Source organism: Acomys russatus, chromosome 9 (assembly GCF_903995435.1).
Source record: "Acomys russatus chromosome 9, mAcoRus1.1, whole genome shotgun sequence".
Classification (NCBI taxonomy): Eukaryota; Metazoa; Chordata; class Mammalia; order Rodentia; family Muridae; genus Acomys; species Acomys russatus.
In genome coordinates this window covers 46,862,975-46,880,035 of record NC_067145.1, presented here as the reverse complement: position 1 = coordinate 46,880,035, position 17,061 = coordinate 46,862,975, and the positions used below count along the sequence as shown (strand labels likewise).

Sequence of the window (17,061 nt, the reverse complement as noted above, 5' to 3'; positions counted from 1 at the left end):
GGCTATGGACAGAAATTACCACAAAATTTATGTATTTGATGATTTTTCAACACAACCTTCCTATTAAAAATGTTTAATTAAGTATAAATTTAATACTAATGAACTTTAAGTACAGGTAAGTGGCATACTCTTTTGAAATTAAATTTCCACTACTTAATTTCTGGAACCTATGCATCAATATGCTGAGCACAGCATTCCAAACTATGTCAGAGGCATTTAAATGTTACTTAAGAAGATAAAATGTTCTTGACATTAAAATATGAAATAGGTCATGTTAAGATGTACCAGGGATACTGATAGCAATCTAAACACCATGTTTCTTCTGAGAGCACATAAAGTGTGTTAGTCACTGTTCTATTTCACTGAGAGACACATGAAGACAGCAAATCCTACAAGAAAAAAACATTTGACTTGGGTCTTGCTTGCAGTTTCATTATCATTGTGGCAAAGAGCATGGTGGCAGTCAAGGTAGCAGAGAACTAGTTGAGAGCTACATACATCCTGATCTGTGGACACAGAAAGGCACTGGAGTTGGCATGAGTTTTTGAAATCTCAGAGCCTGTCCCCAGTGATACAAATCCTTCAACAAAGCCAAATATCTTATTCTTTCTATACTTTCCAAATAGTGCCACTGCAGGGTGACTAAGCACCCAAATAAATGAGCCTATGGGGGCATTCTTATTCAGACAATTACCTTTCACTCTCTAGTTCCCATAGTCTTCAAGGCATATCATAATGTAAAAATGCATTCAGTCCACTTCTGAAGTCCCAAAGCTGCTTGAAAACTCAAAGTCCAAAGTTTCTTCTGAGAAGACTCAAGGCAATCTCTTAAATCCAGCTCCCGATAAAGTCAAGATCAAAGGTAGAACACATAATTCTAACATTCAATGACACAGAATGTGCATTAGCATTCCAAAAGGGAGAACGGGGAGCATAGGGAGGAAATACTGGACCAGAGCAAGTCCAAAACCCAACAGGCCAAACTGCAAATTCTCCACCCCCCCACACCGGATGTCAAAAGAATCTAGAGATCTCCAACTTCTTCCAGCTTTGTTTCACTCAACACATCCCTATCTCTGTCTGGTCCTACACCTAGTTTGAAGCTGTCTTTGGCAGGCATCCAATGACTCTCATATCACCAACATGTTGGGGTCTCCAACATAATTCAGGCTTCACCTTCACACAATGGCCTCTCCAGGCCTCCATGTAGGGTCAACTTTGACCCATGGTTTAGTGTCAGGGGCTTTTGTAGCCACAGAGGGAGATTAACTCCTTTCCTATGTCCTTGACTCAGAAGCCAGAACCACAAGGCCAAAGCTGCCAAGTTCTGCTTGTTGGTGGTGCTCATACCTGGCCCCACTGTTCGATTACATTTGTATCAGCTTCTGTTGTTGATGGTTTCTTTTACTGCTTAAGTTTTCTTTAATTCTTCCTGACAAGTTGGAAGCTTAGCTGGGTGGGGGTCTAGGTTTGAGGTCATGACTGCCTTTATTTCATTTAGCACCTGGCTTTCTTTGCAACATTTGTCTCCCTGAGCACTACACATAGCTTCATTAGACTTCCTGGTGCTCCTTTTCTCCTCAAACTTTACATTACATATTTCTCTGTCTAGCTTGGTATGGCTGGTTTTGCAGTAGTACTATACCCTATTTTCTGAGAAAGTGCCAGATTTCCAAAGTGTTTGTACAAGTTTGCACTTCTACCAGCAAACAAGTGTTTCCCTTTCTCCATATCCTCCCCAGCATGTGCTGTCACTTGAATTTTTGATCTTAGCCCCTTCTGATAGGTGTAAGATGGAATCTCAGAGTCCTTTTGATTTGCATTTCCCTGATGGCTAAGGTTATGGCTCATTCTTTAAGTCCTTCGTGGCCACAGATGTTATATTCTGTTGAGAACTCTCTGGTTAGCTCTGTAACCCATTTTTGATTGTATTATTTTGTTTGGTGGTGTTTAATTTTTTGAGTTATTTACATAGCAGCCTACTTTTAAGAGCAGTTGTTTCCTTAGTGAGACTCCATTGAAGAAAACTGAATTTGATTTGCAAGTGGTTGTCAATTGGAGATAGTTTCTGGAGTAGAGATGGGGGCATGTGTCCACTTGTTTCAGCTCTAGAACATTCTCTGGTGTACACCCTTGTAGGCCCTGTGCATGCCGTGAGGGACATTGAGACATAAGCAAAGGATGTTAAGAGGCGGGCTTTTATGTTATCAACATTTAAAAGTCATAAAGTGTATTAAGGGTTCTCTTCTTTCATATGCTCTCATGCTGCCTATTCCTGTCATACAATTGTTATTATAAGTTAAAATGCGCTACATGGATAATAACTAAATACCAATAAATCTATCTTCAGTACTTATCATAGGGACTCAGATGATGGTATGTCACAATAAACACTAAATTACAAAATAAATGAAAAACTTAATTATTTAAGATGAATGTTTACTTTTAAGAATTTTGAAGTCATTAACACTCAAGAGTAAAGTATTTCTCTTCATGAAGTAATTTCTGTGGTGTGGCAAAGGGAATTCTATCATTCTCATGTAATGATAGTAAAAGCTGGATCACTTCTGTGTTATTTGTTAATACATGAAGCTGCTAGGAATACTGTAAAGCTTTTTTATGTCATAGCAACTTGGTGAAGTGTTCTCTAAATTGATTGGGTAGGAAATCTGACATCTTCTACAGGATGAGAACAAGCTCCCCAGGGGGACAGCTACAGGTCACACAGTTTCTTCTAAAATAAAACTGTAAGAATTGGAGCACCAATTTTAAAGGCACATTGGTGCTTCAAAATATTATAGCTAGCCTAAAGGATAACTGCAGTCTGTGTGAATCATGAATATTAACCTACAAAAGGGGAGATCTATAAAACTCATATCGTTTATTAGGAAAATATTTTGATGGTTCATAAATAGCAAGTCAGATACTATTGCTCTTTACAGTGATAAGGAAACTGAACAAACATGGAATCAGACAAAAAGGGGAAGATGATAGGAGCCCTTGGTCGGCAGCATTAGTTTATTCTAGTTATGCTTATATTTTGAACATCAAAAGTTGCCATGCATTAATGATTGGGCAATTCAAGTATTATTCAGGAAGCTGGGCTCCACTATGATCTGGGTTACTATAGCAACTCCTGTGGATGGCTATGTGTGTTTAGATATCTTCAGAGAATCAGGTGAGGTGGGTCATGACAGGAAGTAGACTTCTCAGCTCTCTGAACTATAGACTTGGTTCTTTAAGTGATGGTTTTCTTTTACACCTGCACCACCAATGCACTGACTGAGCAGAAAACAAACCACTATAAAAGAAGCCAACACTCACATGTCTACCATTATTGTTTGACTTCAACAATATTCAATGTAATTTGAAGCTTGAAACATTGATCTTCCAGTAAACAAAATAATAGAAATATTTAGCAAAATTTAAAACTCAGTGAAAGCATTTATATTTTAAAATGTATTATTTTTTTTATTAATTTATTCTTGTTACATCTCAATGTTTATCCCATCCCTTGTATCCTCCCATTCCTCCCCCCCCCCATTTTCCCATTATTCCCCTCCCCTATGACTGTTCCTGAGGGGGATCACCTCCCCCTATATATTCTCATAGGGTATCAAGTCTCTTCTTGGCTACTTGCTGTCCTTCCTCTGAGTGCCACCAGGTCTCCCCCTCCAGGGGACATGGTCAAATGTGAGGCACCAGAGTACGTGAGAAAGTCGTATCACACTCTCCACTCAACTGTGGAGAATATTCTGACCATTGGCTAGATCTGGGAAGGGGTTTAAAGTTTACCTCCCGTATTGTCCTTGGCTGGTGCCTTAGTTTGAGCGGGACCCCTGGACCCAAATCTGCCTATCATATTGTTCTACTTGTAGATTTCTAGGACCCTCTGGATCCTTTTATTTTGCTGTTCTCCCATGCGTCTCTCATTTAGAGTCCCAATAGGATGCCTTCCCCTCTGTCCCAGTTTCCTGGTAAGTGAAGGCTTTCGTGGGACATGCCCCTTGGGCTAGTATGCAGATATAAGTGAGTATATACCATTTGATTCTTTCTGCTTCTGGGTTAACTCACTCATTATGATCATTTCTAGCTCAATCCATTTATCCACAAATTTCGGGAATTCCTTGTTTTTAATAGCTGAGTAGTATTCCATAGTGTATATGTACCACAGTTTCTTTATCCACTCTTCTACTGAGGGACACTTAGGCTGTTTCCATGTTCTGGCTATTATGAATAAGGCTGCTATGAACATGGTTGAGCAAAGTTTCTTGTTGTGTGCTGGAGAATCTTCTGGGTATATTCCAAGGAGTGGAATAGCTGGGTCTTGAGGAAGCCCTATTCCCATTTTTCTGAGATAGCACCAGATAGATTTCCAAAGTGGCTGGACTAGTTTGCATTCCCACCAGCAATGAAGGAGTGTTCCTCTCTCCCCACATCCTCGCCAGCATGTGGTGTCGCTTGAGTTTTTGATCTTAGCCATTCTGATGGGTGTAAGATGGAATCTCAGAGTTGTTTTGATTTGCATTTCCCTGATGACTAAGGAGGTTGAGCATTTCTTTAAGTGTTTCTCAGCCATTTGATACTCCTCTGTTGAAAATTCTCTGTTTAGTTCCAAGCCCCATTTCTCAATTGGGTTATTCGGTTTGGCGGTGTTCAATTTCTTGAGTTCTTTATATATTTTGGATATTAGACCTTTGTCAGATGTAGGGTTGGTGAAGATTTTTTCCCAGTCTGTAGGCTGTCGCTTTGTTCTCTTGACAGTGTCTCCTGCCTTACAGAAGCTTCTCAGCCTCATGAGGTCCCATTTATTAATGGTTGACATTAAGGCCTGGGCCGTTGGTGTTCTGTTCAGGAAGTTGTCTCCTGTGCCAATATGTTCCAGGCTCTTTCCCACTTTTTCTTCTAAGTGGCTTAGTGTCTCTGGTTTTATATTGAGGTCTTTAATCCACTTGGATTTGAGTTTTGTGCAAGGTGACAAATATGGGTCCAGTTTCATTTTTTTACACATAGACCTCCAGTTAGACCAGCACCATTTGTTGAAGATGCTATCCTTTTTCTATTGAATGGATTTGGCTTCATCAAAAATCAAGTGACCATATGTGTGTGGATTCATATCTGGGTCTTCGATTTGGTTCCACTGATCAACCAGCCTGTTGCTGTGCCAGTACCATGCTGTTTTAATTACTATTGCTTTATAGTACAGTTTGAGATCAGGTATGGAGATTCCTCCGGAGCACCTTTTATTGTACAAGATTGTTTTAGCTATTCTGGGTTTTTTGTTTTTCCATATGAAGTTCAGAATTGAACTTTCAATGTCTTTAAAAAATTGTGGAGGTATTTTGATAGGGATTGCATTGAATCTGTAGATTGCTTTTGGTAGGATGGCCATTTTTACTATGTTAATTCTCCCAATCCATGAGCAAATGTATTATTATTAGTAGTATTATATAGAATTAGTATTATATTTAGTATTATATCGTATTATTAGTAGTTATTAGTATTATATAGAAACACACATAAACCCCTACATCACTCCACAAAGTAAAGCATTTTGCAAGCAACTCTATTTTTCACCCACTACTAATAGTATATTAGAAATATCTTCACCATAATTTGCACTGAAGTGCTTATTCATATTCACCTCTCATTTTCCAAAGGATGTGAAGGCATTGTGTGATCTTGTATCAAATCAGAAATCCCTCAAGTGCAATACATATCCTTCCCATAGTTTTGGAAGGACACAGCTGCATGCAAATAATTGTGTCCCAGTTAGGAAGAAAGGCTTGAAGGCAGTTAATGGCCTAACTTTACCTGTATTATAGACTATGGCAGAAGGTACTTGATTCAAGTAGACATGGCAGACATGATCAGAAGACTGGGGTACATATAAAATTATTGAAAGTTTCTTAAACTTTCAGAATGTTTCAACATTTTCCAGTTTTAATGCACGATGTCATAGACACAGCAAAGACAGTCTACAGCAAAGAGAGCTTTTGTCTCTACCCATGACAAGGCTGATCATATCCCATTGCTAACAGTTTCAGGGTCAAATTCAACAATGTCTCAGTGTTACTACTAAAATTGTATTCCAATAGAAGTCTGTATGTTTGTATCATTTGAAGGTTTATAATCAGTTCTTCAAAATAGTTAAAGTAGCAAGACTATTTAAAAATTCTATCTAGCTCCAAAATCATTACTGATATTCAGAATTGCTGAATATTAATTCTACTACAAATCAATACATTAAAATTTTAGATAACAGGCAAATTTTGTCACTACTTTATTCATTTACTTACGCTTCATTTTGATACAGCTTCTTTTGGCTCCAGGATTTTATATGTATGTATGTGTGTGTGTATGTATGTATGTGTATATATATGACTCCCTTTGGCCTTAAAAGCAAAAGCCAATCCTTCTGTAGGCATCCACTTTCTAGGTGAATAGGACAGAAGGCCTTTAGGATGGTGGGAGGTAGCCTGGGATTTCTGCTCTCATACTATTTCTCACTTATTTTGTCACCTCCCTTTGTTCACAGGCAATTGTCTACAGGCCTCTGTGCCTTCTCTGTCTAGATTGCATAGGGTTGTTCTGTTTTGTTTTTATTTTGTTTTGTTGCAATTAGTTGTGGAGGCTGGTCAGTCTGAGAGGGGACATTGGGATAACAGCAGAGGTTGCAGAAGTGTGGTCCCCTGAGCATCAGCATTTCCTGGGAATGTGCTTGACGTGCCTGGCTACACAAGCCTGTAATCCTAGCTGCTGGGCAGGCTAAGATCATAACCTGCTAAGGATACTAAGTGAGTTCAAGGCCATCCTAGACAACATGAGACCACATCTTAAAATAAGACATAAAAAGAGGCCTAGCTCAGCAGAGAGCTTGCATAGCATGTATGAGGCCTTAAGTTCAATTGCCAAGTCTGCAAAGCAATACATCCAGACAGACTGTCTGCCAAAGTCTAGACTGAGAATCAGAAACCATTGGGGAGGGTCTCAGCAGGTCCCAGCCCAAAGAATTGTCCAGGTGATTTCAATGCACAGCAAACTTTGAAAGCCAACCAGCTGAACATAGTTAGATTCACTGGCATGGAGTTACAGACCTGGCTCAAAATGGGATACTGGCTTGTATAATTGGAAGCATGAGGGTTGTAGAACCAGAACAAAGGGTTTACAACTTTGCTCTGAAGTTGAGTGGCCAAGTGCTCTGATACTGGTGAAATTACCTCTTTGGGTTCCCATTCTACCATGAGGACTTGCCTGGGTCTTGAAACTGTCATGCGCCTTGGAATCTCTAGGGTGCCTTTGAAATAAAAATATAGTTTTTGACTTCTAATTTCAGAAACTCAATTCTGTAGGCTGCATAAGGGTTAAGAATCTGTATTTCAAAATAAGCCTCAAGTGTTGCTGATATGGGCAGTTTGAGTGCTAACAATATAATAGTCAGTCTAACACTCTTGGTTTAAAGGGTCTTTTATAATTCCATTCATGTGCTAGATGCTGGGTGGGAGCAAATAAGTGTATGTACACATATGTGTATTATAGATTATATATGTATGTTTATCACATGTATGTATCATATATTTAATAAAGATAGAAATTAACATTTAGAGCTAAGCAAAGGTCATAGCTGTTCATGCTAATTTTAAAAAAAACCACAATGTCCACAATACCAAAACATTAATTCTCAGTGGTGACCTAATATCTATCACTGTTTCAAATTCATAATTTGCCTCAATGGTTTCATAGTAAGATGAGAAGATTAAGGCACCAGACTTAGCTGTATACAAGAGTGCCTTCAGCCCATGTCCTCCAGTGGGCTTCAGGAGTCAGCCCAGGACCCTGTAAGTAGCCCTCCAGTCTCCTCAAAGCAGAGCAACAAAGATGGAAACATAGGTGTAGTTCATCAAAGAGGAGAATTCCCATCATTTGTCTTTTTTAAAATTAATTTGTTCACTTTACATTCTAATTGTAGTCCCCTGCCTCTCTCATTGTCCCTCTTCACCTCCCCTAGTCCTCAGAAAGTGGAGCCTTGCTCCCCTAACATCTGACCTTAGCCTATCAGTCTCATCTGGACTGCCTGCATCTTCTTTCTTCTATAGTCTGGCAAGGATGCGCCGCCAGGGAGAAGTAACCAATGAGTGGGCATCAGAGTTCATGTCAGAAGTAGTCCCTACTCCCCATATTATTGGACCCACAAGGAGACTGTGTTGCCTATCTACAACACCTGAGCAGAGGGTCTAGGTCCTCACCATGCATCTTCCTTGGTTGGTGCATCAGTCTCTAAAGCATCCCCCCCCCCCCCGCAACCTGGATTTGTTGGATCCATTGGTCTCCTTGTGCAGCTCCTGACCTCTCTTGGTTTTTCTATGTCCCAACTCTTCCATAAGACTCCCTGCACTCCATGCACAACTTTCGCTCTGAGTCTCAGAATCTGCTTGGACCCCCTGCTGGGTGAAGTCTTTCAGAGGATGTCTAGGGTAGGCTCCCATCCTGTTCCTTCATTTGAAATGCTCTCCAGTGTCTCTTCTATTTGCCCTTCTGAAGGAGAATTAAGCATTCTCCCTAGGGTACTCTTTGTTATTTATCTTTTTTTTATGTCTGTGTATTGAGGTGTGGTTATTCTGTAATATGTGGCTAATATCAGCTTATAAGTGAGTACATACCATGTATATCTTTTTGGGTCTGGGTTCAGGCTCAAATCATAACCCATCATTTGTTAAAGGGACCTGTTCAGTAAAAGAGTAAAATTCCAAGGTCCAAAAGACAGTGTAATGTCTTGTATAGGTAAGCCTGGCTTTTGGGAAGGTGTTCTTTCTGGGCATTTGTCAAAAGTATTTGAAATCCATTCAATCCACCATGCAGTTTACAAAGTGGCTCATGGAAATCTAAGGAGATTATATCCATTAACACTGATAAAATTTCCTAAGGCAAAATTTCGGCATATTTGGAATATACTCAATTCTTTAAATAAATATATAGGTACATATTCCAAATGCTATTTGAAAACAGAATCTCACTTATGCGTATAAAATTGGAATAGTACAATGACATGATTTGATAACCTGGTAAATATGTCTTCCAGAATTGAGATACATATTTTTTTCATGGGGTTTCCTTTTGCTTCTGTTGGGTTACAGGCACAGCACTTGTTGTCCAGTGGGATCATGTCCACCTGCAGGATAATTACAACCTGGGAAGCTTCACATTCCAGGCAACACTCCTCATGGATGGACGCATCATCTTCGGATATAAAGAAGTAAGTGACAAGTTGAAGATGATTCTTCCAATTGATCTGGACCATGAGCCTTTCCACTGAATATCAAAATACTGTAGTCATGAACTTCAAATTATTTTCTTACTTATAACTTTATTTTGCTGAATAAAGAAACCTTTTTAAAATCATTTTTTACCAAGAAATGTGGGTTAAAATGGGGGAGGGCTGTTTTGTATTCTAATATCATTGACATTATAACCCATAAATTTATAAAATTATTGAATAATCTAATGTTTTAATAGCTAAGAAAGGATGCTTATTTTAAAGGATTTTTTATTCTTATAAAGGTTTTTTTGTTGTTGTTGTTTTTTTTTTTTTTTTTTTTTTTTTTTTTTTGTTTTTTGTTTGTTTGTTTGGTGGGGTTTGGTTGTTGGCCTTTTGTTTTACTCTGATATCCAAACATTAACTGGCATGAAAATGGGTGATTTACTATTGAGAGTTCCAGGAAAGTAATTCCCACAATTTATCGGCTGATGTTCTTTTATTTTCTGATAGGAAGAATTATTAGAACCTAAGTGACCAACTGAACAAGAGAGCTTAAATTATAAATTATTTCATATTAAATTGACAAAGAATAAAAATTTACTAAGTTGTAGCCTTAAGCTTTCCAGAATGTTTAGGCCAGAGTAATGGTGCATTTGATTTCAAACTCTGTTGACAGCATGATGAAGGTCACCAGATGAAGAATATATGGAAAAACTGATGAAAATTGCAGATGTAATTTTTAAGACAGTTGTAGTTACAAGAGTAATTCTGACATGTAAATTATTAGTGGGAATGGTTATCTCATAGACAATGGGTAGTTTTAACACATAACCGTATCTCCTTTCACCCTAAGATTGTCTTTTCTTTTGGAAAAAAAATATTCTGGATAATAAAGAAAAGATTCACTGTGGTCATCTCTTCTGAAATCTATCTATTACTATAAAGTAAACATTATAAAACTTCAAGTAATAGAAGAACTTTTTAAAAGTTACCAATTATGTCAGTTACTTTCATTCTTTGGAAAATATTTTCCACTCAGAACATTATTTCCTTGGAGCCCTTCACAGGTGGAGAATGATTTGGGATGTGTCTTGTTCTGACTTGCCTTGCCCTGTGCTAGGTTTAGATGTCATTACCCACCGTCTTCTTATGTCACCTTCCCTGGAAGCTGGAACTAGTTCTCTGAAAATAGTTCTTAGAATAGAATAGCCTCATTCATTCCCAGAGTTTATTGCACCCTAAGGGATGTACTGGAATGTCACTGCAACATCTAGGAATGGTCGTTTTCCATAGCTGTAATTATCACTGCTTATTTAAACTGTCTCTGAAAAGATCACGGTCAGTAAGTCTGATGCCTTCCCTCTTACCCACTGTCAACATTGTCAAAACAGACATTTGTGTTCTTATTCCGGCCTCACTCTCTAGCTGTTAGGATCAAAATTACCATCTTTATTGGCACTGTTCTTGAAGGCTGTCTCAGTGTCGGGTTCAAGTCAATTCTTCTGTTCCCTCTCTGTTCTCAGTTGGCATTTAAGAATGTTTTTCCTATTTGCCCGCTTTAATCAAAGAACAATTTCTTATTGTGGTTTCCCTGCTTTGTCATGGGGACCTTTAAGCTGAAGGGAGTTCAACATTCCTGACTCCCCAGACTGAGGTTACATGCCTCTACTCTGTCCTGTGAGTTCACAGAGGTCCTTTGCTTATTATTGTTTGCTTTTCTGTCCTTTTTAAGGAAAGCCGTTTCTCTCTTATTTCAAAGAAATTTCATGATTTCTGTATATACTATGTATTGCTAAAATGGATGTAGCTGAGTGCTACAATGTTTGTCTAGCATAACCAAAGTCCTAAGTCCCATCCTCAGAAACAACAACAACAACAACAAAGTCTCTGAATTTCTTTTTGTGATATTTTCCAAAATAAGAGTTCCTTTGCAGAGCTGGAGAGATGGCTCAATTGGTAAAGTTCTTACTATGCAAACATGAGGTCCTGAGATCGAGTCCTCAGAACCTGTGTTTAAAAAAAAAAAAAAGGTTATGGAAGTATGTATACTTGTAATTCTAAGACTGGGACGTGGACACAAATGAATTTTTAGGACTGGTTCTCAAACCAACCTAGTCTGCATGGCAAGCTCTAGGAGAGTGAGATACCAACTCTCAAAAAATGTGGTGGATTTTCCCCTAAAAATGACCTCTGAGGATGATCTCCTACCTTCAAACACACAAAGACCCTCTGCATTTTAGGTAACAACATCTTCCCTGACATTCAAGAAAAGTATTTATGATCACAAGTTATGGCAGGAAAAAAAAAAGACAAAGAATGGTGCTCTCTCTGCAAAGCTTATGATTGAGCTTGCATGGTAGTGCATGCCTGTAACCCTAGCATTCTGGGAGACAGAGGCTGGCAAACATCTGTGAGTACACGGCCAGCCTGGTCTACAAAGCAAGTTAAGTACAGACAAAGATACACAGAGAAATCATGTCTCAAAAAACCAACAACAACAACAACAAAAAGTTTATGATATTTACAAAGTTCTTTCACATGTAGTATGCAGTTCTTCAACAACTCCTACATGATTCATAGCTTCAGTTTATTATTAAAACACCAACACAGAGGTGGGCAATGAATACCTGTGGATTGATTATGAAGCTATGTGATACATGGTTATTTTGTAGCAAAGTGAAAGAGACTAAATGATGTGCCTAAGACACACAATTAGATAAAGGATAATCCAACATTAAGTTTCTTTATTTGGTGCCCCTAGACTCTTGATCTTTTTCTTTCCCAAGAATACTATGCATAAGAACTCATAAACCAACTTATTTGTGTTTTCAATAAATTCTTGTTGATATTTGCTGTTTAATCACTGTTTTTATTAAGTTCTACTGCATTATACAAATACAGGCATAATCAGAAGAGCTATCCCAACTAGTCTATAAAGCCATGATTGAAACAATATACAATATATATAATAGAATTCTAGGAATCTTTCCAGAATCAAGAACTGAATTAGGAAAGAGATGTAAGCATGATTCCCTCTGTTCTGACTTGTTTTGTTTTGTTTTTATTATAAGCTGAGGACAACTTTGTTTGATTTTACCATGTTTGTAGTAAGGGAGAAGAAAAAGAAACTTCCTTACATACACCCACCAATAAAGGACTTGGTAATATTGCAAGGTAAAACTAGTAATGCATCTCATGCAATAAATTTCATTTCCATTGCTTAAGTGGTTATATCTGGTATGCATGTTTCTCATAGTGACCATAGGCATACCATACCCCTCTCCAATGACCCTCCAGTTCTGTCAAGCTTCCACATATACATTTTTACCCAACACATTCATTTTCACACTTCTGAGAAAATAAGAAAGGGTCTATAAATTAGAAAATCCATTTTTACTTCCCATAACAATCTTGCATCTGATGAGGTTGCATTAGGGACTTGCTGCTGCTCCATAAACTACAGATGGCAATGGATTTGCCCACAGCTCTCATCGTTTCTTCAGCAGCATCCAGATGTTCTCTGCAGCTGTCCCACTAGTAGCTCTCTAGGTTTTTCTGATAGTTCTTTCCTCTGAGGTGGTAGGTCTGAAGTCAACCACAGATTTGGATTTCTGTTTTGATAAGAGGTTTTTATTCTTACCTTTTTTTTTAATTTTAGCTAACATCAACAGATTATTTGGGGTGAAGCCAAAATAGAGAGATAGGTTTTTTTTTAATCCCTCAAATTACCAACAACCTTTGTGCTGTATCTTTCAGTCTTACAGTACTGCTTCATCTTTTACCAACTATAGCCTTATTTATCTCATAAAATTAAGCATCTTACTAACAAACCATCTATTTCTTTGAAGATATAAATAACATCCCTTTTACAGTTTGTAACTCACTCCAGTGTCTGTATTCTTATGAACCTCTGCATCACCCACCCCTTTCCTTTTTCATTTGGATTAATTAACCATGTGTCCTTGCATCCTAGGTAATTTCTAATCAAATAATAGATCTTGTTTACATGATCCTAAGAGATATGTTTAGGATTGTAATATTTTGTCCTATAAGGAAGATTTACATTCTCATTTTAGCACTGAGGGTTGGACAGATTCTTGACTCTCTCTCTCTCTCTCTCCCTCTCCCTCTCCCTCTCTCTCCCTCTGTTTTTAGGCAGGTTAATTCAGAGTCTCAAGGCCAACTCTCTGCTGACTACCATTGACTTTCAAACAGTAGTCTTTAACTATAGGTAAAGAAGCCTCGGTATTTGTGCATCCTTTGCCTTAGATACTGGAAGGCATCTTTTTCTCAGCTGAAGAGACAGTCTGAAGTTCTATTATCTTTCCAGACTCCAGGTCTTCCCTATGATTGACGAGTGGTTTTGCCTTGTGGATGTTCTTCTTTGGGTTCCTGCCTTTTCAGGCCCTGCTTTGTGATGGCCTTTCTGCTTTTCACATCATATCTGATTTTCTTGTTTGGTATTGGTGAGAACAACTTTGTTTGTCATACCTGGAAGTAGGAGTCTCATTAACTTTTAATAGAATATTTCTAATCTTGATAAAAAAAATTTGATACTTAAAGTGATATCATCTCTCTGTCTCTGTCTATGTCTCTGTCTCTCGTGTGCTCTGGCCTCGCTCCCTATCTCTCGCTCTCTCTCTCTCTCTCTCTCTCTCTCTCTCTCTCTCACACACACACACACACACACACACACACACAAAACAAACAAACAAACAAACAAAAGCAGAAAAAACAAAAAACAACAAACAGAACAGAACAAGAAATAGCCACTTGTTATTGATAGAAAAGCAATGTTGAATATTCAGACAGGTAAGTATCTTTCCAAGAATTATTAATCAAAACTTTAACACAGGAATACAACTGCAGAGACCATAGATCTAAGTGCAGTGCTACCCTGTTTCCATATACATTAGTGTTCAACATGACTGCCTAACTCACCTTGTTAGTCACAAGTGTTTGTTCTAGTTGACCCTTGTCACATTATCACCAACTTGGAGAACTAGTAAGCATATGAGAAGCTGCTTGCCTTTTCATATTATTTATTTTCAGTAAACTCATTAAGGGATAATGATGGCCATTGGGTTATTATAATATAATTAAAAAGCCACAGACAGGTACAGAGAGCATCACAGATAATAAATACCCACACAGCCTAGGAGACATCTTATCACACTAGTTTCCTCCAACAACAAATCTTAGAAAAGGTTTACTAAGAAGAAATATGGCTATTTATTAAGGGAAATCACTTTCAATCTATCCTACCATTGGAGTATTTAAGACTGATATTCCTCTGTGTGCCATTAACTGCTTCTTTGGTGGAAAGCATAATTAATAAATCACCAAGGCTGTCCAGTTGTGGGTTTCAGAGATTCCCTTTGCAGTTAATTTTTTTCTTTAAGCACTATTCCTCTTATTTTAGCTATAATGACCCTTCATGCATGGTTAGAGACTGTAAATATTAAGGAGGAACAGTTGTTGAACTTGTAGAATTTATGAGAAACAGATAGAGACCTAAAAAGAATTCAATAGTTAGATTGTTATCAGTTATGTATAAAATGACTTCTATGTTGGTTGCTATATGAATAAGAATGTTTGATATGTATAAATATAATATAAATTATAAACATGCATACATAAATATATGACCAAAAACTTAATAAGTGTAAGCAGAAAAGTGATATATGCATATATTTCATATATATATATATATATATACATGTAATGAATAATATATATAAATATCAGGTATGTTTTTGTGTATAGATATAGAAAGCCAGGAAAGAATATAGAAAAATGAAAAGCTCATTAAGAAATTCTTATATGGAAAATGTTGACACAGATGATTCATTGAATTTTAAATATATGCAGGTATATCTTCATGACTTTATTAGGATCCTATCATTCATATATTTGAATATATAATTTTAACTATCCAAGAAGAAAAACCAGTAATGTTTTAACTTGTTTCCTCTAAACAATGTAAGAAAGTGCTGAATTGAATGGCTCTCTCTTGATTGTGTTCTGATAACATTGCTGTGGGTAAAAGAAATAACGAAATGAAATAGCCAAATCGGAAAAAAATCAATGCTATGAAAAATATCATTTTTGCACCAAGTTATCTATTTTAGTGTTGTCCTTCCTCCAACCCACCTGGTTATCTTGTTCTTCACTCTTGTAAGCCTGCTGATGCTGTGTGTGTGTGTGTGTGTGTGTGTGTGTGTGTGTGTGTGTGTGTGTGAGAGAGAGAGAGAGATTTCCTACTGAATAACAGAAAAATTTGATCTGTCCTTCCAGGATGATGAAATAGAAAATTAAAGATTCATGTAGATAAAATGATGAAATAGAACGTTTGCTTCTTCTGGGCTTTTTTCTTGTTGTTTCTAATATTAAATGACTAGCCACCTATTGAAGATTAACAAATGGACAAAATTGAGGTTCCAGTAATTTTTTCCAGTTCTGACAGTCATCTTTCAGAAGACACACTCTACTAACCGTCCAGCTCAGGCTGAGATACTGTGCAGCCCATTAGACAGATAGCAGCATCCATTATGAAAATAAATAAATCTTTGGGTGAGCTTTGCTGGACAGAACAAAGAATGGGAAAAATAAAATTCCATGAACTCTGATTCTAGAGGCCTGTGTTATCTCCTCAATTCTGAAACCCTTGATAAGGCCCATGATGTGAGGACAGTGTGGGGCCTTTGTGTCCAGGAGGATGACACCATAATGTAGAAAATAGAACCAATTTTGTATTTGAATCATTTTCTTAAGGCCAAGATATTCTGTTGCAAAATTGCTAAATTTCCTGTCATAATTTTGTCCAGCATCAGTCATTTCTGCTTCTCTTCTTAACTTGTCCCAATGTATCATCCATAGGAAACCTTGCAACAAATAAGAAACTCTTTGTAGCTTGTCAAATCGAGGAAATAATTAAATATGTTGAAAAGAAAAAGGATTTATGAATGCTTGGGTGAGCCAAAATGGAAACATATTTTGAATGGCAACAATGCTTTCTTTCTGTCTATTGTGTGGAATTATGTACTTAGAAAACCACTTCTCAGAAATTTATACTTCACATCACACAGAGGCCCATTTCCAATTCAGTTTGCCTCAATCAGTAAATAACACTATTATAGACACATGAAGACAGTGGAAACACATTTCTATGTAAGATAAAATACTTCATATTAAGATTTCACAGTATCTTCCTGCTGCCCAAATGTGACTGACCCAAGGAATACTTTGAGGATCACTAAAAGTTTGTATATAGAAAAGGTTAGGAGTACAACTTTCTTATATTTTGAAAGAGTTTGAGAATTTTGACAATTTATTTTGTCATGGATTTACTGACTCGGAGATTTCATATTTAGCTGCAGGCTGCAGAGTATCATGATAATAAGACATATTTTCCTGAAAATTTATATAATAAACATACATACACACACATACACCACCACCACCACCATCACCACCACCCATGTGTGTTCCCCAATTTTATATAAGCAAACCAACAAGGAATGCTACACACTATTCTTTCTTGCTGTTAGTGATCTCATCCATATTCTCTGGCCATAGTCAAAGTCAAAAGGTCTTTGGTATTTAGAAGTAAAAATATACCCTGAGAAGACAGAGAACAAAAGCTATGGTGATACTGGGCTGATAGACACAGATTTGTTTCAATATGAAACAGTTGAGAAAAGCTCCATAGTTTCATCTTTTCTTCATCAATCTCTGAGGATATTAGGTATTTAATTCAATTGGCAAAGGCAGCATTTCAAAACCCGGACAGTAATTATTTTATC

General features: G+C 37.4%; 1 protein-coding gene across 4 annotated transcripts in view; it reads left to right on the top strand.

Moving 5' to 3' along the window:
• Plxdc2 (plexin domain containing 2) overlaps window positions 1-17,061 on the top strand; it is a 413,705-nt gene that overhangs the window by 298,620 nt on the left and 98,024 nt on the right. For all 4 annotated transcript variants that reach the window (XM_051151285.1, XM_051151284.1, XM_051151283.1 and 1 more), the window contains one exon: window positions 9,135-9,253. In XM_051151285.1, the coding sequence (XP_051007242.1) occupies window positions 9,135-9,253 (119 nt within the window). The remainder of the gene's footprint in view (window positions 1-9,134; window positions 9,254-17,061) is intronic.